This window comes from Henckelia pumila, chromosome 1 (assembly GCF_033568475.1).
Source record: "Henckelia pumila isolate YLH828 chromosome 1, ASM3356847v2, whole genome shotgun sequence".
NCBI lineage: Eukaryota > Viridiplantae > Streptophyta > Magnoliopsida > Lamiales > Gesneriaceae > Henckelia > Henckelia pumila.
Window position 1 is genome coordinate 118,513,221 of NC_133120.1, and position 26,882 is coordinate 118,540,102.

Sequence of the window (26,882 nt, forward strand, 5' to 3'; positions counted from 1 at the left end):
AGAGTAGAGGAGTAAGATTTTCTAAAATGACATAGGGATGGGCATTTTTGAAAATCACTGAATTCGGATTCAGAAAATTTATCTTGACTCTAAAAGATGCAGAAATGGTTTCTGTGAACATTGGTGAAATTGGTTTATCAATCTGAGTCACGATGAATTTTATATTAATTTCTGAACATGCGAGCTTTGCTTGTCAGGCTTGAACTTATGACTAATGGGCCCTAAGCTGTTAGCAGCCCACATTATAAATAAGTTATTGCAGTACAGAAATTAAACAACAGAGGTCACAATTTTCGAAAACCCTAGTTTTTCTCTCTAAAAGTGGCCGCCCCCCTCCCCTCTGCTCGGGAAAAATCCAGCCTGTGAATTTTGAATTTTCAGTCTGGTTTAACGGATCAAATTCGTTAATTCTCTTCGTAGAAACTTCTGATAGATTTTCTAGTGCAATCTATCAGAGGGATTAAATATCTGTTCTTGGACCTGATTGAAGAACAGTTCGTCCATCAGTTCCTGGGATATACAACAAGAGCAGAGTAATTTGTTGGTGTCCATAATCTCGATTCGAGATTGGAGGTAAAAATTTATAATTGTTATTTAATTTTTACACACACAATTTAATCGTAAAGTTTTGATACCCATTATGGAATCGTTCCATATAAAATTTTTAAACTTCCGCTGCACCGGGTATCGATTCAATTGATCTGATCACCGTTCTCCAACAGTGGTATCAGAGCCAGGTTGCTCAGATCAAGCGATTAAATTAATCGATTGTACAAAAAAAATTTTAAGCCTCGGTTTTTGAAACAAAATAAAATTTTTTTAAAATAAAATTTTTTTTCCTTGCAAAACACGGGCAGCGATTGGATCGCTGCCCGGGGGGCAGCGACGGGCAGCCCGGGAGCGTCCCGGGCGGCCCGGGAAAAAATTAATTTTTAATTTTTAAATTAAAATTTTAATATGTTAAAATTCTATTTTTGGTCCGATCGAAAATTGTTTTTGATTGGTCCACGAGGCATCGAATCGAATTGTTCGAGTCCGAAAATTTTAAAATTGATTTTTGGATAAATTTGAATTTTTGGAAAATTTATAGATTTTATCCGTTAAATCAGATTTTATGAAATTAATTATTTTTGGTACAATTGATGATAAGATATGATCTTATGGAAATATTGAGTAAAATATGATTTTATGTATAAAATTGGATTTTATATGTAAAATATGATTTTATTTGATAAAAAGATAAAATATGATTTTGTATGTAAAATAAGATTTTATATATGGAAAATGATTTTATCCTTTTAATTTAAATTGTCATTGCATGTTATCCAATAAATTAATTTTGAATTAAATATTATTGGATAAGGATGATCGATTGACATGACCAATTTTGTAGGTGTATGTTAGGAATTTACATTTGTTTTTATTGTTGTTGGATTTATTAATGGGCCTGGTTTATGGCCCAATATGAATTGTCATATGTAATAAAAGTGGGCCTGGTTTATGGCCCGTTCCCACCCCTTAAAATGTATCCCCTACTTGTCATGGTTATTTATTGTAAATACATTAGACTTAGTGGGAGATGAAGATTTGAAGACGGAGGTGGGCCCAGCAGACAATAAAGACTGAAGAAATGTAAATTGGAAGCTCAATGTAATAGGATTGCATTGCATACCTGCATATTACCTAGGATTGGACTTAGACTCGTGATTGGCAACCACGGGTCGATTAGAAATGGAATCGATCATCCTATATAATATATGATATTATCGTTGTATGCATGTTTTAGACAAAATTGTATGAATCCCGCAAGCATACAAATTTTAAAATGATGAGACAAATTTTCAAAATTAAAATCCCTCATTTTAAATATGATTTAAAATTGATATCAAGATAAATAAAGGAAATTTAAATATTGTTTAAATGTTCCTACCTTCCATCAACGATCAATGTATGAGATGCTACCCGCGGATACGGTCCGGCTCATATTATTGGGGGGGCCCGTTCGTCGGAAAGCTGTACATTGGATCGACACATGTTGTAAGTTGGGTGGAACTCCCATGGGATCGGCTCATATTATTGGGGGATCCACATAGCGACCGTCCATCACAACTTAATATTGATGGGTCATCTTGACATGTCACAATAAACGGCGTCATATTATTGGGCCCTTATTGAACATGAGGTAAAAACGTGGAGGTTGCTTTGGAAGCAATTGGGCTCTACCTTTTGAAAATTATGGTTGGCTGATATTATTCGGGACCATAGTTTGTCAATTGGACTCCATGTTCCCACTAAGGAAAATAGTTCCCCGTTTTCACTAGAGGGTAGTGAAATTGTTAAAATAGTGGGAGTGAGATTCATAAAATAAATTTTGCCTATTTTATGTCTTAGTAAATAATTAAGCAATCACTGATAATTGTCTGTTTCTTTTCAGTATTTCATAAAGATGAATTCGCGCAATCCACTATTCTCTATTCTCGAACAAAATAAACTGACTGGCGCAAACTATACGGAATGGTTCCGTAAGTTGAAGATTGTCTTGACTTCGGAGAAGATGCTCTACGTGTTAGAAAAATCTCCTCCAAATGAAGCACCAGCTGACATAAGTCCGGAAGAGTTGGCCAAACTTGATACATGGTGGGACCATGATATCAAGGCCAAATGCTATATGCAAGCCTCGATGTCTGATGAACTCCAGAGGCGATTTGAGGATACCGTGAATGCTGCTGACATTCACGTACAACTCAAGGAACTTTTTGGGGCTCAATCGAGAGCTGAAAGGTTCGCTACTGTAAAAGAGCTAATGACGTGTCGCATGCGTGAAGGGACTTCGGTCCGTGATCATGGGGTACGAGTGATTTGGCTCATACAGAAGTTGGTAACGCTTGATTTGGTGTTGGAGCATGAACTCAACGTGGACTTATTACTTCTATCTCTTCCTTCTTCGTTTGACGGATTTGTGGTGAATTTCAATATGAACAAGATAGAGGCCTCCCTTGAAGAGATGGTCAATATGCTTGTAACATATGAATCCACTTTAAAGAATGATAAACCGGCTTTCTTGGTGGGCTCCTCTTCTTCTGCTAAGAAGGGGCCAAGTACAAAGGGTAAGAAACGTTCTGCCCCACCCAAGAAAACCGGACCCGAGAAGAAGTACAAGACAAAGGCTTCAAACATGGAAAAGTCCAAGGATGTTTGCCATCACTGCAAGAAACCCGGTCATTGGAAACGTAACTGCAAGGAATATCTAGAGCAGTTGCGAACTGCGAAGGGTATGTTCTATATTGAAATAAATGTTTCACTTAATACTACTTATTGGGTATTGGATACCGGATGTGGATCTCACATTTGCAATGATTTGCAGGTGATGATAAGAAGTCGCAAGCTTAGAATGGGTGAGACCCAGCTGAGGCTCGGAAACGGTTCCAGAGTTGAATCTAAAGCTGTGGGAGATGTTTATTTAATTTTGCAGAACGGTTTTAAGTTACTTTTGAGAGATGTTTTATTTGTTCCAGATTTGATTAAAAACATTATTTCTGTTTCTATGCTTGATAGAGATGGTTATTCTTGCAATTTCGTGAATGGGATTTGCAATATTTACAAGAATGAATGTTTGATTGGAAATGGACAACTTGAAAACGATCTATATAACTTAAAATTAAAAGACGTTCCAATAAATTATGTTGATAAACCGGTAACAACAAACAAAAGGAAAATCGATAGTCAAAACCCGGCAAACCTTTGGCATGCTAGGCTAGGTCATATTTCCTCAAAGAGAATGAACAAGCTAGTGGGAGAGGGCATGTTTGATATGTCTTATATTAACTCTCTACCTACTTGTGAATCCTGCCTGAAAGGAAAAATGAGTAAATCTCCTTTTAATGGGAAACCTGAGCGTAGTCAAAATCTGTTGGATTTGATCCATACAGATGTTTGTGGTCCATTTAGAATTGGTACTCAATTCGGCCACACCTACTTCATTACCTTTACTGATGATTATTCTAGGTATGGGTATTTATATTTAATGAAATATAAGTCTGAAGCATTTGAAAAGTTCAAAGAATTCAAGGCTGAAGTAGAAAACAAGCTAGGTAAAAGTATTAAAGCACTTCGATCGGATCGAGGTGGAGAATACTTAAGTACCGAGTTTTTGGACTATCTGAAAGAGAATGGAATTCTCTCTCAGTGAACTCCTCCTATGACACCACAGCTGAATGGTGTATCGGAGCGTCGTAATCGAACTTTGTTGGACATGGTTCGATCCATGATGAGCTTCACTGAGCTTCCACCTTCGTTTTGGGGCTACGCGCTTGAAACGGCAGTATTGTTGTTGAACAACGTCCACACCAAAGAAGTGGATAAAACACCATACGAGTTATGGAATTTAAAAGCTCCTAAGTATTCGTACTTGAGGATTTGGGGATGTCCTGCTTACGTGAAGCAGACAGTGGGAGATAAGTTGGATAGTCGATCCACCTTATGTTATTTTGTAGGGTATCCGAAGAATTCAATCGGATATTATTTCTATCATCCTGCTGAAACAAAGGTGTTTGTTTCAAGGAATGCCACCTTCTTGGAGAAGGATTTCTTATTGGATAAGAAAAGGCGAGATGATGGAACTCGAAGAAATTCGAGAAGAACCCGAAATACAAAATAATGATCCTACACCTCAGGAACCAATGATGGACACGCCTATACCTAGAAGATCCGAGAGGACTTCTAGACCTCCTATTCGATATGGTCTTCTTCTTGAAGGGGATCAAGATGAACTCGATGTTGGATGTGATCCAAGAAACTTCAAGGAAGCAATTTCTGATGCAGATTCAAATTTATGGCTTGAAGCTATGCAGTCGGAAATAGATTCGATGCATACAAACCAAGTTTGGTCTTTAGTAGATCCTCCCGATGGAATTGTTCCAATAGGGTGTAAATGGATCTACAAGAAAAAGCTTGGGCCTGATGGTAAGGTATTGACCTACAAGGCACGATTGGTGGCAAAAGGTTATACTCAAAGACAAGGAATTGACTATGATGAAACCTTTTCACCAGTTGCAATGTTCAAGTCCATAAGAATCCTTATTGCCATAGCTGCTTGGTATGACTATGAGATATGGCAAATGGATGTGAAGACTGCATTTCTTAATGGAAACATTAAGAAAGAGATCTATATGATGCAGCCTGAGGGATACACATCCATGGGAAGTGAGCATAAGGTATGCAAGCTTCAGAGATCGATCTATGGTCTCAAACAAGCATCAAGAAGTTGGAACCAGAAATTTGATGAAACAATAAAGGATTTTGGTTTCATCAAGAACCCGGAGGAACCATGCGTGTACAAGAAAGTAGTTAAGGATGCTGTGACATTCTTAGTACTTTATGTTGATGACATCCTACTCATTGGGAATGATGTAGGGATGTTGCAGTCAACAAAGATATGGTTATCAGGTAGATTCTTGATGAAGGATTTGGGTGAGGCATCCTATATTCTAGGGATACAGATCTATAGAGATAGATCTAAGAGAATGATAGGACTCACTCAAGCAACCTACATCGACACCATATTGAAAAGGTTTTCAATGGATGGGTCCAAGAGAGGACATCTACCTATGTGTCATGGAGTTTCTCTATCCAAGTCCATGTGTCCCAAGACTGATGAAGAGATAGAGAAAATGACACATGTACCATATGCGTCAGCCATAGGTAGTATCATGTATGGGATGATATCTACCAGACCGGATGTAGTATTTGCTCTGAGTGTCACGAGCAGATATCAAGCTAATCCCGGTCAAATGCATTGGAAAGCCGTGAAGGATATTCTTAAGTACTTACGAAGGACTAAGAATATGTTCATGGTATATGGAGGAAGAGAACTGATATTGGAAGGCTATACCGACTCTAGCTTCCAAAGTGACGTGGATGACTCAAAGTCAACCTCTGGATTTGTGTTCATGCTCAATGGCGGTGCTGTCTCTTGGAAGAGTTCCAAGCAGGACACCACAGCGGATTCCACCACTGAGGCAGAATACATTGCAGCATCAGCTGCTGCTAAAGAGGCCGTTTGGATGAGGAATTTCGTCCAAGAGTTGGGCGTTATTCCTGAAGTTGTTGGTCCAGTCCCGGTGTACTGTGACAACACGGGTGCCGTTGCTCAGGCAAAGGAACCAAGGTCTCATCAAAGATCCAAACACGTACTGAGAAAATACCACATCATCCGGGAGATCGTGGAAAGAGGAGACATCACTGTCGAGAGAGTGGCCTCTGCAGACAATATCGCTGATCCACTTACTAAGCCCTTGCCAGGACCATTATTTGACAAACATCGCGAAGCAATGGGACTGCGTAGTATGACTAGTTGGCTTTAGGGCAAGTGGGAGATTGAAAGAGTGGGTGCCCGGTGAGCCAACTTGTGGCTAAGGGCTTTGATGACTCTTTGTATAAACAATCTTTTGTTTAATATAATTTACACTTTTATAATGGCATTTACTTTATCTTTTATCATATTATTATGTTGTGACATACTATAAGATGTTTAGATGAAGACCTTGAATATACTATAGTGTATGTAAGATGTGGTAGTACATGGGGATGACTATCATGAAACACATCTTAAAGTCACTGTATATTCTAAACAGTTCCTAGTTGATTGAGCCGTCCGTTAATAAGGATAAGGATCGCTCGAGATTGAGACTAGCATTTGCGATGCCGAGTACCACGTTTCATTGGTATGGAACATAGAGATGTTCAAAGCATGCAAATGGATATTCATACGATGAATGATCGAACTACCCTATTCGGACTTTCCAAGTGGTTATCACTTATCGAGTGGATAAAGTCCGCGGTTTTGGTTGTACACCATTAGTCCTTACTACTTGAAACATCATTGAGACTCTATATGCTAGTACTGTACTTTGACTCATTTACCAACTCTATTGGGGTCATCAGGTGTCAAGATTGGGTACAGTTACGACACATATAGGAGTCGATGCTTTGTTGTCAAGGATTCACCTCATACTTGCGAGTGTGGATATCCTATGCAATCTGAGGAGATATTAGTGTGAAGAATCTCTGGCCAGAGTACATGATGTGTTTTAAGAAATGGTTTCTTAGTAGCACATGCGATGTCACTATTTGATCTTCAAGATTTATTGCATAGTTATCGAATCTCGAACGACTCTCGATTTACCAATGGTTGTTGATTCGATCGGGATATATGGATGAAGGGACCGTACTGTACGCTAACCAAAATCTATTGGTTCTTGCAGGCACTATCAGTGATACCTAGGGAATCATGGGGCGATGTTGCTAGGCGCTCTTACCATGATTCGATGGGCAAGTCGGAAATTGTTGTTCCGAGTCACAAGGAGTTGTGAGCCCACGGCTAGCTGTATCCCTGAACCATTGAGGGTCACACAGAGTAATGGATTTTTAATCCCCGTTGAGATAGTTAAATTTAAAGAGTTAAATTTAATGAACAAAGAAGTGGGACTTCTTATTTAAGAGTAGAGGAGTAAGATTTCCTAAAATGACATAGGGATGGGCATTTTTGAAAATCACTGAATTCGGATTCAGAAAATTTATCTTGACTCTAAAAGATGCAGAAATGGTTTCTGTGAACATTGGTGAAATTGGTTTATCAATCTGAGTCACGATGAATTTTATATTAATTTCTGAACATGCGGGCTTTGCTTGTCAGGCTTGAACTTATGACTAATGGGCCCTAAGCTGTTAGCAGCCCACATTATAAATAAGTTATTGCAGTACAGAAATTAAACAACAGAGGTCACAATTTTCGAAAACCCTAGTTTTTCTCTCTAAAAGTGGCCGCCCCCCTCTCCTCTGCTCGGGAAAAATCCAGCCTATGAATTTTGAATTTTCAGTCTGGTTTAACGGATCAAATTCGTTAATTCTCTTCGTAGAAACTTCTGATAGATTTTCTAGTGCAATCTATCAGAGGGATTAAATCTCTGTTCGTGGACCTGATTGAAGAACAGTTCGTCCATCAGTTTCTGGGATATACAACAAGAGCAGAGTAATCTGTTGGTGTCCATAATCTCGATTCGAGATTGGAGGTAAAAATTTATAATTATTATTTAATTTTTACACACACAATTTAATCGTAAAGTTTTGATACCCATTATGGAATCGTTCCATATAAAATTTTTAAACTTCCGCTGCACCGGGTATCGATTCAATTGATCTGATCACCGTTCTCCAACAGACTTTTGGTAAAATCATGCAATCCGTAAGCTTCATAAAATCATTAACTCCGCCCTCAAGTTTTAAAATACTCTCAACCAAGTTCAACTTTTACTCACACAAATCAACAGGACTTTTTCGGTTAACATTAGGCTCAAGTATAATCAGCAGGAGATAAGCATCCATATATATATCAATGCAAACAAGGACTCATGATGCAAAGCAAATGGAATTGAATATTTTCAATTTGTGCAGGATTATGAGTAGCTAAAATTTTTTTATTTGCATTGCCAGACATTAGTCTTGGCTTTCTTCTACTCCATACATCTCCATCTTTATGCCTTGTATTTGGACTAGAATTTCAATCCATTTTTTTTTCTTTTCAAGGTCTCCCCTCACCTTGCTTTCTCCGCCATTACTTTTCTTTGAACTTTTTAGCTACTCAATTTGTTTTGGATTTTTCATGAATATAGAATGGCTAAAAAAAACTCAATAGATTCGAAATAAAAACGTCTAAATCACTTCTGTGATCTTAAAAATCTACCTCAATTTCAAATAAAAATCACAAGAGTTAAGAATCAAATCCTCTAATCCACATCACAAATCCACATAATTTTTTTCTAATTGCTAGGAGTATCGAAAATCATGGCATTCGTGCATAAATGTGAGAACTCAAGATTAAATATAGCTAACATAAACTTTTTCAGCACACAAAATTTATTTTCATCATAGGCCAACACAATTACAACATCATGCCTTCAACTCCAACTAACTCATAAAAAATTTCAAATTTTCACAATTTTTAAACACCCCCCCAAACTTAAATTGTGCATTGTCCTCAATGTACAGTATTCATTAAAAACAAGGGACACATACCTTAGGCACCAAGCGTCAGTACTCAGCACCATCTTAATCAATCAAAACTCTTCATCAGGGGTGGCTCCTAAACTCTTTCAGCTCCATACTTTTTAACCTGCACAATTCAAAATCATTATTAATGTCTAGTTTCCTCATGATAAAAATAAAAAAAAAACAACTAAAAGAAAATAAAAAAACGCAAAAAACAACTAGCTTGGGTTGCCTCCCAAGAAGCGCTTAGTTTATAGTCCATAGCCCGAATTTATTCCAATTCTAGCCCGGTTCCGTTTTGTTGAGGGTCTTTTATTTTTCTTTTACGCTCCAAACATATTCAACAATCTTCTTGATCTTTGCTTTCTTTCTCTTCTTCTTCTTTGCTACCTTCGGATCATTCTCTCTTGGCAATTCTACAGCACTAACAACTTTGCAGCAACATTCCATCTTCTTTGATTGTTCAAGCATGAACACTTTTTCCATGGATGAATTTTGAACCTCCTTATACACATTAAAGATCACCTTCTCACCATCAACTCCCATCATCAACTCACCTTTCTTCACATCAATCTTGGCTTCAGCAGTAGCCAAGAACGGTCTCCCCAAAATCAATGGCATATTTGCATCCTCCTCCATATCTAGCACAACAAAATCCGCAGGAAAAATAAATTTATCTACTTTTACCAGTACATCCTCAATGATTCCAAACGGATATGTGATAGATCTGTCAGCTTGCTGCAATGCGATTGTCGTGGGTTTCACCTCTCCAAGTCCCAAACTCCTAAAAACAGACAAAGGCATTAAGTTAATACTAGCTCCTAAATCACAAAGTGCTTTATTAAAATTAGAAGAACCAATAATGCAAGGAATCGTAAAACTCCCTGGATCTTTTAATTTTTGTGGTAGCTTCTTTTGCAGGATAGCACTGCACTCTTCAGTCAGGTTGACAGTCTCGAACTCCTCCAACTTTTGCTTATTAGACATCACCTCCTTCAAGAATTTTGCATAATGCGGCATCTGCTCCAAAGCATCAGCGAATGGAATATTAATATGAATTTTCTTGAAGATGTCAAGAAACTTAGAAAATTTCTCATCCAACGCTTTCTTCTTGAACCGCTGAGGATATGGCAGAACAGCTTTTGGTACAGGCGGTTTCTCAGAAACAACTGCAGACTTGCTAGAATTTTTGCTATCAGAATTTTCGGTCTCCACCACAATCTCTTCCACTTCCTCATCATTCACTGCCTTTGGGTTATTAGTCTCAAGTTCTTTACCACTTCTAAGAGTAACAGCCTTGCATTGCTTCCTAGGATTAATCTCGGTGTTGCTAGGAAACACACCTCTCTGCTGATTATTCAATGCATTCGCCAGTTGACCAATTTGTGTTTCAAGATTTTTCATAGAAGCGCTCACATTGGTCAAGTGCGTCTCCATACTTTCAAGCCTATTCTCATTCCTCTTAAATCTTGTGGATGATTCTGCAATGAAATTACTCACCAAATCTTCCAACGATGCCTTACCTTCACCATTCTGAGTATTGAACCCCGGTGGAGGATTCAACACATTCTTATTGTTTGCATAGAAAAAATTCTCATGTTTACGCAAACTAGGATGATATTGATTGGGTACAGGATTACCTCGATAGTTGTTGTAATTCCTGTTGTTCACATATTGAGCTTGCTCCACACTCTCAAATCCATCAGCAGAATTTACGGCATTCGCTAGTGATGCTATCTCAGTAGAACTTTGATTCCCTTTGGTCAGTGCAGCCAACTGTGTAGAAATAGTAGCCATCTGAGCAGTCAAAGCAGTGAATGCATCAACCTCATGAATTCCAGCAGGCTTCCTTATTGCAGATCTCTCACTCGGCCACTGATAACTGTTAACGGTCATTTGCTCAAGCATCTCATAAGCCTGTTCAGGAAATTTAGAAAATATTGAACCTCCAGCTGCAGCATCCACAGAAATACGAGTTGACCCGTTCAAACCATTGTAGAATAACTCAATTTGTTCCCAGTCCGGAAAATTATGGTTTGGACACTTTCTAAGCAACTCCTTGTACCGCTCCCAGGCTTCATACAACTGCTCAAAATCTTGATGTTTGAATGTAGTAATTTCTATTTTCAACTGAGCCGACTTAGCAGGCGGGAAATACTTAGCCAGAAATTTGGAAGCCATATTGTGACGACCCGGTTCTTAATCTCTCAAATTCACAAAATTAATCCAAGATCATGAATTAAAGATAAGCAAACACCAAGCATTCAAACCTGGAAATTTTTATTTTTTTTTTTAATGGGCTGCGCTCGAGCGGCTGAAATGCGCCGCTCGGGCGCACCCTGTTGGTGTCAAAACAGTAGCCACTGCCCTGGCTGCGCTCGGGCTGCTGTTTTCTGCAGCTCGGGCGCGGCCCTGGGCAGTTTCCTGCCCACAAAACGCAGCTCAAAACCAGCTCTAAAACTTGCTGTCAAACTTGAACCTTTGATCTACTAAAACATGCACAAAGTAAGAATCAAGTTCTAAACATGTTGTATCAACTCCCAAAAGCATCATCATGGTATATAAATCATATCAAATCAACAACATATATATACATTAACAACTCAAGGCAAGAGTAGAACATCCATTTCAAGTTTTTGTTTACAAGATCAACTATCAACACTTTAACTAAAGTTCAAGTCTACTAATTCAAAGCCTCACTCTTATTCTAAACATATAAGACAGCAACTTCATTTCTATACCGGATCATCACGCTAATCTCTCATCTCTTGTTCTTCAATTCCGCTTTTGCCCGGATACACTTCCGCCTATCGTCATGACACATACAACACAACAAATAGCCGGATAACTCCGGTGAGAAATATATTTCCCAGTAAAAGCAACTAAACATGTAATACAAATCATATATCAAACTCATGATATAAAAGTAAATACGATGCATGTTTTAAAACAAGGTTCATTTCGTCATTCGTCGGTTGGGATCCCGAGAAGTAGATATCATAACTAATCCACCGACTCTCCCGATCGAGGTGGGGTTACTTATCTTTCTTCTCTAGACTTTGAAGCAATCATATATGCAAATCAAACGCTAGGCTAAAACAACCACCCAGGCCATACATATACAATTCCTCAAATCGTCTATTCGAACGTTTCCGTTCATTTCAAAATCAAGGAATAAGTCTTCAGGATGAATGCAACATATATCATCATCAAAGCATTCATTATATCAAGAACTTATTCAACAACTCAAAATAAAGCACATAAGAGCAATTAAGCAAACAAGTATGTGATTTAGGAAAACTCGATACAAACCATCTCGAGTTGTAATCCCAATCAAATAATAGTCCACTTTTACCTTTCAAATATGGTGTTTAGGATGTCTTCGAACTTGTCAAAGTCTGTACAAGATCAATCATCAAAAACTTATCTTAAAGTCTGCTCACTATCAACCCAAACTTCAACAAGAACTTCAAGGCAAACTTTACCAACCTTGTTCTATCTTCTATCGGTTTTGGAGTCGACTTCTTGAGTTTATATACTCTGTTTATGCACTGAAACAATAGCATAACAATCAAGGAATCATCAGCTAATAGTTCAGAAACTTCTAAGTTCAAGAATAATAGCAAATCACTTCAAATCAAGAGTTCGACGGCATATCGGTATAACTTTGACGATTCCGAACATCTCAATACCAATAACAGCTATATACGATTCAAAACCAACATAATCTTCAAGATAACAGCAGATAAAACAATCGAATCATAGTTGGAGATCATAAGAACAAGATATAACAATCAATCTTCAATCCAATCTCAAGAACACAAAAGATAGAAGCTTAACAACAACACTTCATATCAACATCTGATATCTGTCAAATTCGACTTCTCCAACCTTGATGAACAAAGACGAAACTTACATCAAATCGAAGGTCTTGTTGAGAGGATTCCAATACATCTTTCGGAATCGAAATCGGATGTCCGTAGCTCAAGATATGTGAATTTGAAGATGAAGACAAAACTTGGAATCTCTACTCTCGATTTCTTCCTTCTTGTTTTCTGAAATTCTGATGAAGAATAGCATTCCACGTGCACAAGCTGAGTAAGACATCCCAATTCTGATAAATATAATGCAATTTGCACTTTAGTCCCTCAACTATTCAAAAATTGCAATTCAGTCCTCAGCTTCTCAATTTATTCAATTTCAATCCTAAATAATTTCAGAATATTAGAATTTAAATCAAAACTCCAAATATTCCCAAATTAAATCTTCTCAGATCAAAATTAAATAATTCTGGGCGTTACAATTCTCCCCCACTAAGACACGATTTCGTCCTCGAAATCTGAAGTAATATCAACAGATCATATATCAAATATCAGATAACAAAAAATTAAAGAAGACTCACATCAATGAAACATCTCAGGAAATCTTTGCTTCATATCAGATTCAGTCTCCCAAGTCGCTTCTTCAATACCATGACGACTCCACTGGACTTTCACAAGTGGAATAGTCTTTGTTCGTAGTTGCTTCTCTTTTCGATCAAGAATCTGAATTGGCTTTTCAAAATAACTCAAGGTTTCGTCGAGTTCAGCCTCATCAGATTGAAGCACATGAGATTCATCAGCAAGGTATTTTCGAAGCATCGATACATGAAAGACATCATGTATTCAAGATAACGATGGAGGAAGAGCTAGTCGATAGGCAAGATTGCCTATTTTCTCCAAAATTTCATAAGGACCAATGTAGCGTGGAGACAATTTTCCTCGCTTGCCAAATCTGACAGTGCCTCTGAACGGAGAAATCTTCAGAAATACACGATCCCCCTGTTCAAAAAACAATGGTCGACGTCGAATGTTGGCATATTTCGCTTGTCTGTCTTGAGCTGTCTTCATTCTTTTCTGAATAATCTTCACTTGGTCACTCATATCACGTATCATATCAGGGCCAGTATCAGGTACTTCAGAAATATCATCCCAATACAAAGGAGATCGACATTTTCTTCCGTATAAAGCTTCAAAAGGAGCCATTCCTATACTCGATTGATAGCTGTTGTTGTACGAGAATTCACAAAGAGGTAGTGATTCTTGCCAACTGGTGCCAAAATCAAGCACTACAGCTCTCAACATGTCCTCCAATGTCTGAATAGTACGCTCAGACTGTCCGTCAGTCTGTGGATGATAAGCTGTGCTCAAATGTAACTGAGTACCCAAAGCGTTCTGCAAAATATGCCAGAAATGTGATGTGAATCGAGGATCACGATCTGATACAATAGATTTCGGCACTCCGTGAAATCTGACAACTTCACGGATATAAATCTTTGTCATCTGGTCGTGTCTATACGTCATAAGATAAGGAATAAAACACGCTGATTTCGTCAATCTGTCAATAATCACCCAGATAGCATCACAGTCTCTAGAAGATCGAGGTAATCTAGTCACAAAGTCCATGGAAATATGATCCCATTTCCATTTCGGTACAGACAAACTCTGTAACAAACCAGGCGGTCTCTTCCTCTCAGCCTTCACCTGTTGGCAATTCAAACATCGAGCTACAAAATCAGTGATATCAGTCTTCATTTGCTTCCACCAATAATGAGTCTTCAGATCATTATACATCTTTCTACCACCAGGATGAATACTGTAACGACTACAATGCGCCTCTTTCAGTAGTTGTTGTCGCACATCAGAAATATCCGGCACTACTAGGCGATTGTGAACGTAAAGAAGATCATCTCGAACCCGGTATTCAGATACATGCCCTGATCTAACTTTCTCAATCGAGTTCTGTACATTCTGATCAAGTTTCTGAGCATCTCGAATTCTTACCAATAAAGCTGGTTCAACTTGCATTTGATAGAGTCGTAGGACTGATAATTCGTATCAAATACTAATCCAGATAAACAACAGTTTTCAATCAAATTCGATACACCAATCGTCGATAAGGATAAAGAACATACCTTTCGACTCAATGCATCTACTGCTGCATTCGATTTTCCTGGATAATATTTAATCTCGTAGTCAAAGTCTTTCAGCAAATCTAACCATCTCCGTTGTCTCATATTCAGTTCTGACTGAGAAAACAGATATTTCAGACTCTTGTGATCAGAATAGATTTCAAACTGTTCCCCGTACAGATAATGTCGCCAAATCTTCAAAGCAAATACAATGGCGGCCAATTCAAGATCATGAATCGGATATCTGGTCTCATGAGGCTTCAATTTTCTCGAGGCATAAGCAATCACATGACCTCGTTGCATTAAAACACAACCTAAACCTTGGTGAGATGCATCACAATAAACAGTGAAACCACCAGTACATGAAGGAATCGTCAAGACTGGTGCACTGGTCAATCGCTTCTTCAACTCAATAAAACTAGATTCACAGGCTTCAGACCAGATAAATGGAGCATTCTTCTGAGTTAACTGAGTAATCGGTTCCGCAATACTAGAAAAATCTTTAATGAACCGGCGATAGTACCCAGCCAAACCCATGAAACTACGTATCTCAGGAGCAGATGTTGGTCTCGACCAACTGATCACTGCCTCGACTTTACTTGGATCAACAGAAATACCATTTCCAGATATAATATGTCCAAGAAAGACAACCTGTTTCAGCCAAAACTCGCATTTCGACAGTTTAGCATACAGTTTCTCGGCTCTTAAAGTCTTCAATACTGTTCTCAAATGTTCAGAATGATCAATCAAATTCTTCGAATATATCAGAATATCATCAATAAAAATAATCACGAATTCATCGAGATACTTCTGAAATACACGGTTCATCAAAGCCATAAATACAGCTGGAGCATTTGTTAAACCAAACGGCATAACTATAAACTCATAATGGCCATACCTGGTTCTAAATGAAGTCTTAGGAATATCAGAATCCCTAACTCTCAGCTGATGGTATCCAGATCTCAGATCGATCTTGGAATACACAGAAGAACCCTGCAACTGATCAAATAAATCATCAATACGAGGCAAAGGGTATTTGTTCTTTACCGTAGCCTTGTTCAGTTGCCGGTAGTCGATACATAATCTCATTTAACCGTCTTTCTTTCTAACAAACAGTACTGGAGCTCCCCAAGGAGAAACACTGGGTCGAATGTATCCCTTGGCCAGTAAATCTTCTAACTGATCTTTCAACTCTTTCAATTCAACTGGTGTCATTCGATAAGGTGCTTTCAAAATCGGTGCAGTTCCTGGCATCAGTTCTATACTGAAATCAATCTCTCGATACGGAGGTAATCCTGGAATCTCATCAGGGAAAACGTCCGCAAACTCACTAACCACTGGCAAATCAGCCAGGTTCGGGCTAGTTTTCAAAACATCCACTGCATAGACAAGAAATCCCTCTGCTCCTTTCTGCAAAAGTTGAGTCATAGCTAATACAGAAATAAGAGGAATCTTGGCACGTGAACCCTTACCATAGAACTTCCATTCTCCAGCCATTTCAGGTCTGAATCTCACTATCTTCTGGAAACAGTCTACGGTAGCTCAGTACTTATTCAGCATATCAATCCCCATAATACAATCGAAATCAGACATACCAAGTACGAAGCAATCTATCTCAATTTCATTACCCTCATACTGTAGTAAACAATTCTTAACTATCTGAATCGAGATAAGACCCCTCCCCAAAGGAGAAGAAACAGATACTACAATAGGTAATGTTTTAACAGGCAAAGCATGCAATGCAACAAATTTGGCAGATATAAACGTATGGGATGCACCTGTATCAATCACGACATATGCGGGATAACCATAAAGAGAACAGTTACCTGCAATCACGTCATCTGGTGCTCCCTGTGCCTATTCCTCCGTCAGTGCATAGACATGAGCCTTCTGTCTCTGTGACTGACTGCCTGCCTGACTTCCTCCTGGCCTCGACTGTTGCTGAGGTGGTGATGGTTGAAAGGAATGGACAGAGGAGGCTTGCCTCGCGAGTTGAGCCACTGATCGTGATGACTCTGCACCTCGTGCCTGTCCAGTACCTCTCTGAGGACATACTCACAAAATGGCCAGTCTGATGGCATATATGGCATCTCCCAGATACACCTCGACACTGATCAGTTGTATGTCCTCCACCACAAGTGTTACAGAATACCCCAGACTTCTGTTTCGTACCACTAGAACTTGAAGAACTGCTTCCAGATTTCTTAAATTGTTTTCCTCTAGCTTGAAAATATCCCTTCTTGCCACTGCTACTGCCACCACTATCAAATCGAGACGACTGTTGCTGAGTTGAAACTGAAGGTTGTGATTGTCTCGGAGGCTGTGCAATATACGAAGCTCCTCGCTGCTGTATCAAACCAGCTTCTGCTCCTTTGGCACTGTTCAAGGCATCAGCAAAATTATTCGGTCGCCTTGTATTCACCAGTGTAAAAACATCAGGATTCAGTCCATTAATGAACTGATCAGTCATAGCCTCGTCACTGTCTGCAACATGTGGAGCAAAACATAGCAATGTAGTGACTTTTGCAACATAGTTTTCAATATTCAAGTTTCCCTGCCTCAGGTTAGCAAATTCGGCACCCTTGTCTTTACGATAAGATACCGGAAAGAAACGTTGATAAAACTCTGTCTTGAAGACATTCCAGGTCAAAACAGTTCCTCTACGCTCCAGAGATTTCTTTGTTGTGAACCACCAGCTTTTAGCAACCTCATGCAACTGATGACCAACAAGTCTGACTCTTCGCTCATCTCCGTAGTCAAGTGAATCAAATAACATCTCCATGTCATCAAGCCATCTTCACATTCAACTGCATTCTCAGTACCTTTCAGGGTTGGCGGCTTGTAGGATTGGAAACGTTTCAGTAGTGTTTCCATGGGAGTTGCAGTCATATCTATCATATCTTGTGATGTACTGCCCTGTTCATTACTCGGGACTGCAGTTGCAGGCACTATCGGTGTGACAACTGTCGGTGGAGTATGAACTGTCTGTTCTGGTAGAGAAATAGGAACATGGGGTCTCAGAGGAGGTCGTCCTGGTCTTCGAGACATATCTGATTATCAAAATGGTTAGGATACCAAATCATCAAATTATCTCAGTCCTTCTCTGATCATCTTACCTCTGATCAAGACTCGGTTCTGATTCAATCTTAAATAAATAATCGAAGTATTCAACAAGACATGCTTCCAATCAATTCATATAATCAGGTAGCATATCATAATTCATCAGGATACATGCCTCTATCAGCTCAGATATTCCAATAAGCATGCATCTTTAATCATCGTAATCATACTTTCAAATAAAATACAACATCTTGTAATAAAATACTTGAAAGTAAATCATGCTAGCATTTAAAACATGTAATTCAATCATGTAATTCATCGTAGCATAATCACAAAAATAAGCAAGGAAGATGACTCGATCTACCCCACTCACTGTCTAACTAAGTCCAGAATTGTCTTTCTCTGATACCACCTGTTGTGACGACCCGGTTCTTAATCTCTCAAATTCACAAAATTAATCCAAGATCATGAATTAAAGATAAGCAAACACCAAGCATTCAAAGCTAGAATTTTTTTTTTTAATGGGCTGCGCTCGAGCGGCTGAAATGCGCCGCTCGGGCGCACCCTGTTGGTGTCAAAACAGTAGCCACTGCCCTGGCTGCGCTCGGGCTGCTGTTTTCTGTAGCTCGGGCGCGGCCCTGGGCAGTTTCCTGCCCACAAAACGCAGCTCAAAACCAGCTCTAAAATTTGCTGTCAAACTTGAACCTTTGATCTACTAAAACATGCACAAAGTAAGAATCAAGTTCTAAACATGTTGTATCAACTCCCAAAAGCATCATCATGGTATATAAATCATATCAAATCAACAACATATATATACATTAACAACTCAAGGCAAGAGTAGAACATCCATTTCAAGTGTTTGTTTACAAGATCAACTATCAACACTTTAACTAAAGTTCAAGTCTACTAATTCAAAGCCTCACTCTTATTCTAAACATATAAGACAGCAACTTCATTTCTATACCGGATCATCACGCTAATCTCTCATCTCTTGTTCTTCAATTCCGCTTTTGCCCGGATCCACTTCCGCCTATCGTCATGACACATACAACACAACAAATAGCCAGATAACTCCGGTGAGAAATATATTTCCTAGTAAAAGCAACTAAACATGTAATACAAATCATATATCAAACTCATGATATAAAAGTAAATACGATGCATGTTTTAAAACAAGGTTCATTTCGTCATTCGTCGGTTGGGATCCCGATAAGTAGATATCATAACTAATCCACCGACTCTCACGATCGAGGTGGGGTTACTTATCTTTCTTCTCTAGACTTTGAAGCAATCATATATGCAAATCAGACGCTAGGCTAAAACAACCACCCAGGCCATACATATACAATTCCTCAAATCGTCTATTCGAACGTTTCCGTTCATTTCAAAATCAAGGAATAAGTCTTCAGGATGAATGCAACATATATCATCATCAAAGCATTCATTATATCAAGAACTTATTCAACAACTCAAAATAAAGCACATAAGAGCAATTAAGCAAACAAGTATGTGATTTAAGGAAACTCGATACAAACCATCTCGAGTTGTAATCCCAATCAAATAATAGTCCACTTTTACCTTTCAAATATGGTGTTTAGGATGTCTTCGAACTTGTCAAAGTCTGTACAAGATCAATCATCAAAAACTCATCTTAAAGTCTGCTCACTATGAACCCAAACTTCAACAAGAACTTCAAGGAAAACTTTACCAACCTTGTTCTATCTTCTATCAGTTTTGGAGTCGACTTCTTGAGTTTATATACTCTATTTATGCACTGAAACAATAGCATAACAATCAAGGAATCATCATCTAATAGATCAGCAACTTCTAAGTTCAAGAATAATAGCAAATCACTTCAAATCAAGAGTTCGACGGCATATCGGTATAACTTCGACGATTCCGAACATCTCAATACCAATAACAGCTATATACGATTCAAAACCAACATAATCTTCAAGATAATAGCAGATAAAACAATCGAATCATAGTTGGAGATCATAATAACAAGATATAACAATCAATCTTCAATCCAATCTCAAGAATACAAAAGATAGAAGCTTAACAACAACACTTCATATCAACATCTGATATCTGTCAAATTCGACTTCTCCAACCTTGATGAACAAAGAAGAAACTTACATCAAATCGAAGGTCTTGTCGAGAGGATTCCAAAACATCTTTTGGAATCGAAATCGAATGATCGTAGCTCAAGATATGTGAATTTGAAGATGAAGACAAAACTTGGAATCTCTACTCTCAATTTCTTCCTTCTTGTTTTCTGAAATTCTGATGAAGAATAGCATTCCACGTGCACAAGCGGAGTAAGACATCCCAATTCTGATAAATATAATGCAATTTGCACTTTAGTCCCTCAACTATTCAAAAATTGCAATTCAGTCCTCAGCTTCTCAATTTATTCAATTTCAATCCTAAATAATTTAAGAATATTAGAATTTAAATCAAAACTCCAAATATTCCCAAATTAAATCTTCTCGGATCAAAATTAAATAATTCTGGGCGTTACACATATCATCCCATGTAGTGATACTCCCAAGAGGTAGTGATTGCAACCAACTACGAGCATTGTCCCTAAGAGAGAACGGGAACAATCGTAGTTTGATTGTGTCCTCAATAACACCATGAATCTTCACTGTGTCAGCAATCTCCAGAAAAGTACGCAGGTGCAAATTTGGATCTTCAGTAGCTGCACCCCTGAACTGATTTTGCTGCACCATATTAATAAGAGCTGGCTTCAACTCAAAATTATTCGCCGTGATGTTCTGCCGAGCAATCCCAGAATAATGAGTATTGATCACCGGTCGAAAGTGATCTCTGATCGGCACCGGAGCATTATTGACAGCTCTTTCCCTTTCTTCAGCCATTTGTTGCAACTCTTCTCTTCTAGCTTTTCTCAAAGCTTTAGCAGTTTTCTCGATTTCCGGATCAAAGAGAAGTGAGTCGTAACTTTGGCTTTTTCGCATAAACTGCATAGACAGGAAAAATTTAAAAATTAGAACCAACAAAAAAAAAAATAAAATGCTCTAAATCAAAATTAAGACTAATTAGCACAATTTAATATAAATCAAATAAAATTCACTCCCTGGCAACGGCGCCAAAAACTTGTTGCGTGTTTTTCGCTCGCAAGCGCACGATGTCAAGTTATAATATAGGAATTAAGTCCAAGTCGATCCCACGGAGAATGAATAAATGATATTATATCAAATATTTGCAACTAATAAAATCCTAATTCTATGTAGAGCTACGAAAGTGGTTTGATTTTTATAAAACTAAAATTTTCAAGAAATAAAATTAAATATCCACGAGTTCACGAGACAAAAATTCAATAAGCGATGAATGCTAGAGGTTCGACTTCACTTGACTGTCCACCACAATTTATTTCTAATGATTGTTCAATTATTAATTCTTCTAGTTTATTAGTCAAGAATCCCTATTATTTTATACTACCTCTAGACTAAGAAATTAGTTCATAATGCAATTCAAAATCAAATAACTCATGTTTTTCCAACAATCCATAAGCTAAGAAAAATAGAGTTCAAAGAGAAACTAGAACGAATTAGAATGAAGCTTCTCCGTCGCCGGATGCCGCCGTCTTCAGTCTTCGTACCGGAATCTCGAGCTCTTGTGCAATCCAAAACTCTCAATAGCCGTCTTATGCTCTGAAAAACTCTCCAAACCATCGTATCCTCCAGAATAAGTCATAAAATCCCTTTTAAAACTCGATTAAAGACTTTCCATATTTTTGGAGACTGCGCAGCACTGGAGCGCTACTAATTCGGCGCTGGGGCGCTCAAGTTTCATATTTTATTTTTAAATGACGGACGTATAGCGCTGAAGCACTCAAAAGACGGTGCTGGGGTGCTCTGGACATGAATTTACGGGCGCTGGAGCGCTGTAAAACTAGAGCTGGGGCGCTACTTGTTCTTCCATTTCACCATCTGCGCAGCATTTTTGTAAAAAATCATAACTTAAGTTCTAGCCGTCGGATCGAGCTGAAATTTTGAAAGAAACTTTAAAACATCCTAAACTTCAATTTGAACGGTGAAGATTGGATTAGGTGTCTGTAACATTCCCAGTAATTTTCTGAAGTTTGTTGTCCCGTAATTCGGCTTTCCGCTTCTTCTTGCTACTTTTCTTCAAATTTTTGCAACTCACAAAAACAACAACAAATACGCATAATATTCACTCGATACATCACAAAATCCAAGTCAAATCATATATAATAAAGTGCATAAAATGCACTTATCAGGCCTCATACCAATTGAGATATCATTCCATATATTAATCCATGATTTTTTCCTTTAAGATTCCAATGTAAAACTTTGATTGACCATTCCTAACAATAAGACCTCATACCAATGGAGATATCATTTCATATATTATTCTATTATCTTTTCTTTAATTTTTCAATGTGGGACTTTGGTTGACCATTCCTAACATTGTTCATACTTCATCAGAGCATATGCTTCTTCTTAAGCGCAGCTGCGCATCAAGGAATTCCCGTGTTCTGTTTCTTCTTTGCTTCTTCTGTCAATTCTTTTTCTTTTCTTCTTAATTCTTCTTTTTATTCAACAACTTACAATTAATCCTGCATGCACACAAACAACAACTAAAATGCATAAATTCGCTCGAAACAAATCAAAGTTCAATTAAAATCATAAACAAATTAAGCGCATAAAATGCACTTATCAATATATAATAATTTTGATTATGATGATGATGATGACGATGATGATGATGATGATGATGATGATGATGATGATTATTATTATTATTATTATTATTATTATTATTATTATTATTATTATTATTATTATTATTTAATTATTTATTTATTTATTTTTAAAAAAATCCTCAAATAGTTAAACACATGGTGGGAGTTACTTTTCAAAATCTGAAAATCAACATGTTTGATTTTTTAATTAAAAATTACTTTATTATGTGAAGGGTAATTTTGAAAATTCACTTAAAAGTACCAAAACAGTTACTATAACCTCCTCTCACTTTATTAAATAGTAATAGATTAGTGAAAAAAACGTCGTAATATATAATTATAGGTTGACAAAGTGAAATGATTATTGTTGTGGAATGTAAAACACCTAAAATTTTGAGGTTACAAGAACAGAAAGGGTGAATTGGTTTGCAATGTGCTTTACTTAGAAAAATAATTGTAATCATAAAAATATTATAAATTTTAGATTTAATAGTCATAAAAAAATAATTAAATTTTGGGTAAATGCCCCTTGCATAATCTCCCTATAATATTCTCAAGATATCACTCTATCTCATGCCAAAAAAAATTCATAGCTCTTTATTCTTCCAGCTTAAAGTATGCTATGCTAAGATTCTCCACGATCAAGTTGATTGTCAGAATAATGTCTCGGTTCAATTTTTTTTATGACGTGAAAATCCGCAGCCGCTACTTTTAGGTGCGTGTAGACAATTAAATTTGTCGACCTTCAATGAAATATGACAAATACAAAATAATTAAATATCAATAAAACAATTAGCTATTTTTTGGAGATTAAATTTCTAAAAAAATAAATAGTTAATTAATTGATATTTTAATATATTTTGTGATCAAACTAAGATTTTAAAATCAAGATTGGATCTTGTATCAAATGGAAGAAAATACTAACATTTTTAGTATTTAAAATCAAATCTTAAACCAAATAGAAAAAAATACTAATATTTTTAGTATTTAAAATCAAATTTTATGATTAATGGAAGATAATCACCAAATAAATCAGGATGAGCCAATCAAATTGCGACACCTCATCAAATCGAAATGGTAGAAATCTGCATCCTTCAGCTATAAATAGAGCAGATGACCAACAAAAGACGCAACACAAAAAGACTGAATTGCAAAAGAGTAGAAAAATTCAAGATTTTTCTCTCAAGTCACATTCAAGAAGTTCAAGGCGCAATTCAAGGCGTTCTTCTTCAAAATCATCAAATTCGAGAAGATCAAGGCGTGATTCAAGGGATTAATTGCGTTCTTCTTCAAATATACTTAAATTCATTCAAATTCAAAAATATCGTGTTCTTCATCAAATTCAAGAAGTTCGTGTTCTTCATCAAATAAATCAAATTCAAGAAGTTCGTGTTCTTCATCAAATTCAAGAAGTTCGTGTTCTTCATCAAATTCAAGAAGATCGTGTTCTTCATCAAATTCAAGTTAACAAATTTCAAGTCGCGATTTAAGGAGTTCATCGCGTTCTTCCCAAATTTTTAAGTTTAATTCGATATCAAGGTGCTAACCCATCGAATTAACTTTATCAAGACATCAAATTAAATTTCAAGACATCAAATCGACTTTCAAGAAGATCAAATATTCAAGAAATTTAAATCCATCAAGAAATTGTCATTGAAGAGGAAAATCAAGGGATTATTTAGAGATCGCATCTACAAATATTTATTTAATTTCTCAAATTCACTTTGTATCAATTTTCTTATTCTTAATTTTAAGAAATAAAGAATTTTGCGCTATAAATTTTGGCACGCCCGATGGGACCATCTCTACCCTTCATCTTTTCTCTTCACCAAAATTTTTAAGACATCGTGTCCACCAATGAAAAGATCTCTAACATGAAGATTTCTACTACGAAGTCAACTGGAAGTCTTGGAGTCATCACAAGAAGCATGTCTAAGAAATTACAAGAATCTTCTGAACAAATCCATTTTCTTAAGACTCATCAGAACTCTCACATAGAAAGCGTGATGGCGACAAATGTCACAACTTTAGAAGATCAAATAGCAAATTTGACGAAGGCCATTGAGGGACTCGCGAAACATGTTCAAGAACAAGACTCCAAAATTATGAAGTTGATGGATAAGATAAACCATACTGATACAAGTTACATGGACAAAGAAGATAAAACTAATGATGGAACTGAGTCATCATTGAAGAAAAAAAAAAGGAACATACTAAAGATTTACATTTTTCATCTGACGGTTCTGTTCATGTTGACCAGTTAAAAGAGTTCATCATAGGTACTATCAAAGAAAAGCTCGATGGATGCTCAAAGCCATCTCTCACCTATGCCAAGACATATTCACAAAGGATTTATACCTTAAGAATTCCAAATGGCTATCAACCTCCAAAGTTTCATCAATTTGATGGCAAAGGAAATCCAAAGCAACATGTGTTTCATTTCATTGAAACGTGTAACAATGTTGGGACATACAAAGATTACCTAGTCAAGCAATTTGTCTGTTCACTAAAAGGGAACGCATTTGATTGGTACACTGATCTAGATCCATGTTCAATTGATAGTTGGAAACAACTAGAACAAGAATTTATCAATCGCTTCTGCAGTACTCGACGAGTAGTTAGCATGATTGAGCTAACAAACTCACAACAATGGAAAGAAGCGACTGTCATTGACTTTATCAATCGATGGAGAAATTTGAGTCTAAACTACAAAGATCGATTGTCTGAATCTTCTATAATTAAGATGTGCATCCAAGGTATGCATTGGAGACTTCGATATATCCTTCAAGGAATCCAGCCAAAGACATTTGAAGAATTAGCTACTCGAGTCCATGACATGGAGATTAGCATAACTACAAATGGAGCGAAAGGGCCTTCAACTCAAGAATATCATAGACCAAGAGAAACAGAAATTTCCAAGAAAGAGGATGAGTATTTCACTAATATTCCTAACCCAAAAGAGTATAAACTGTGAACGGTATCCACCAAAGGTATTTACATGTGGTTAAACTGTTATGTCCCCATCAATAGTGAATTCATGTGGTTAAACTGTATTTCTCCCACTTATGGTATTTTATGTGGTTAAAATATTAAATCCCCACCTAGTCTAGGGTGGTTAAGAAATAGATACTCCTGGCCCGCATGAGTATAAACTATGCACGACACCCCCCATCTCAAACAATCAAATTTTTGAACTACGTTATGACTTGATCCCTGTATTGGGTACGTAGGCAACTTAGATATATTCTGAGTACAGTCATGAATTTGTTGTTTTCTTTTCACGAGAAATATTAATATGTCTTATATTTTCAGTGAAAGTTTAACACAATCAAAATATCACAAAGAAAAATCTTCAAGTCTTTTAGGCAACTTCAAGATGGATTGTTGAGATGTTCAAATTTTTGATAACGTCATCATCAAAAGGAAAAATATTTTCAATCATAGTGTATTTTTCCTCAATCTTATGAAGTGGTTGAGCACTGAAAAACATTTCTCATTGTCTCTTCAAGAAAGTGGATGAGATTTTTTCACTTCTTCAAATCACCAAGCCCTTCAAATTATGCGCTTCCACCATCTTGAGTTTAGTGGACTTGATCCACCTTTTGAAATCTCTCGAAGTATGTGATGTGCAATCGCAAGATTGAGAAAAAAATTCAAATATATGCTTCATCAATGCTGGTGAATTCTTTGGCACCTTGAATGACTTCATCATATAGATGTCCGACGATGGAGAGGCCCAACAAAGAATGCAAATCACACAAATATGTAAATAGTTCAACGTGTAAAAGTCAATAGTTTGTTGTTGAGTGGACACCATGTCTCGCAAAATGTCTTCATAATATTGAAATCTCGATCGAATGTGAATAATGAAGCATACACGGGGTCGTTTATTTGCACCACCTGAAGCCTATGATCACCCCGACAAAGAATGTCTTCAGTCCACTTTCAATATCATTTGATGTAATGAAATTCGTCGATTATTTGGAGTGTGTCATCCGACCTTGCCTTGCCTTCAATAATACGTCTCCCCAATGATGGCAATGGAACATGCTCTTGCAATTGCTGATGGTGAGTTGCCCGCAAAACCCAAAC

General features: G+C 37.2%; 1 protein-coding gene and 1 non-coding gene across 2 annotated transcripts; both read left to right on the forward strand.

Moving 5' to 3' along the window:
- The first annotated feature begins 11,071 nt into the window (after positions 1-11,071).
- LOC140876797 (small nucleolar RNA R71) lies at positions 11,072-11,177 on the forward strand. Its single transcript, XR_012149029.1, has one exon. It is a non-coding gene; the product is annotated as a small nucleolar RNA R71 (small nucleolar RNA).
- A 13,619-nt stretch (positions 11,178-24,796) lies between these two features.
- On the forward strand, positions 24,797-25,764 carry LOC140873690 (uncharacterized). Its single transcript, XM_073276896.1, has 2 exons — positions 24,797-24,871; positions 25,051-25,764. Exons 1-2 carry the CDS (start codon positions 24,797-24,799, stop codon positions 25,762-25,764), a joined length of 789 nt encoding a protein of 262 aa, XP_073132997.1.
- The last annotated feature ends 1,118 nt before the right edge of the window (positions 25,765-26,882 follow it).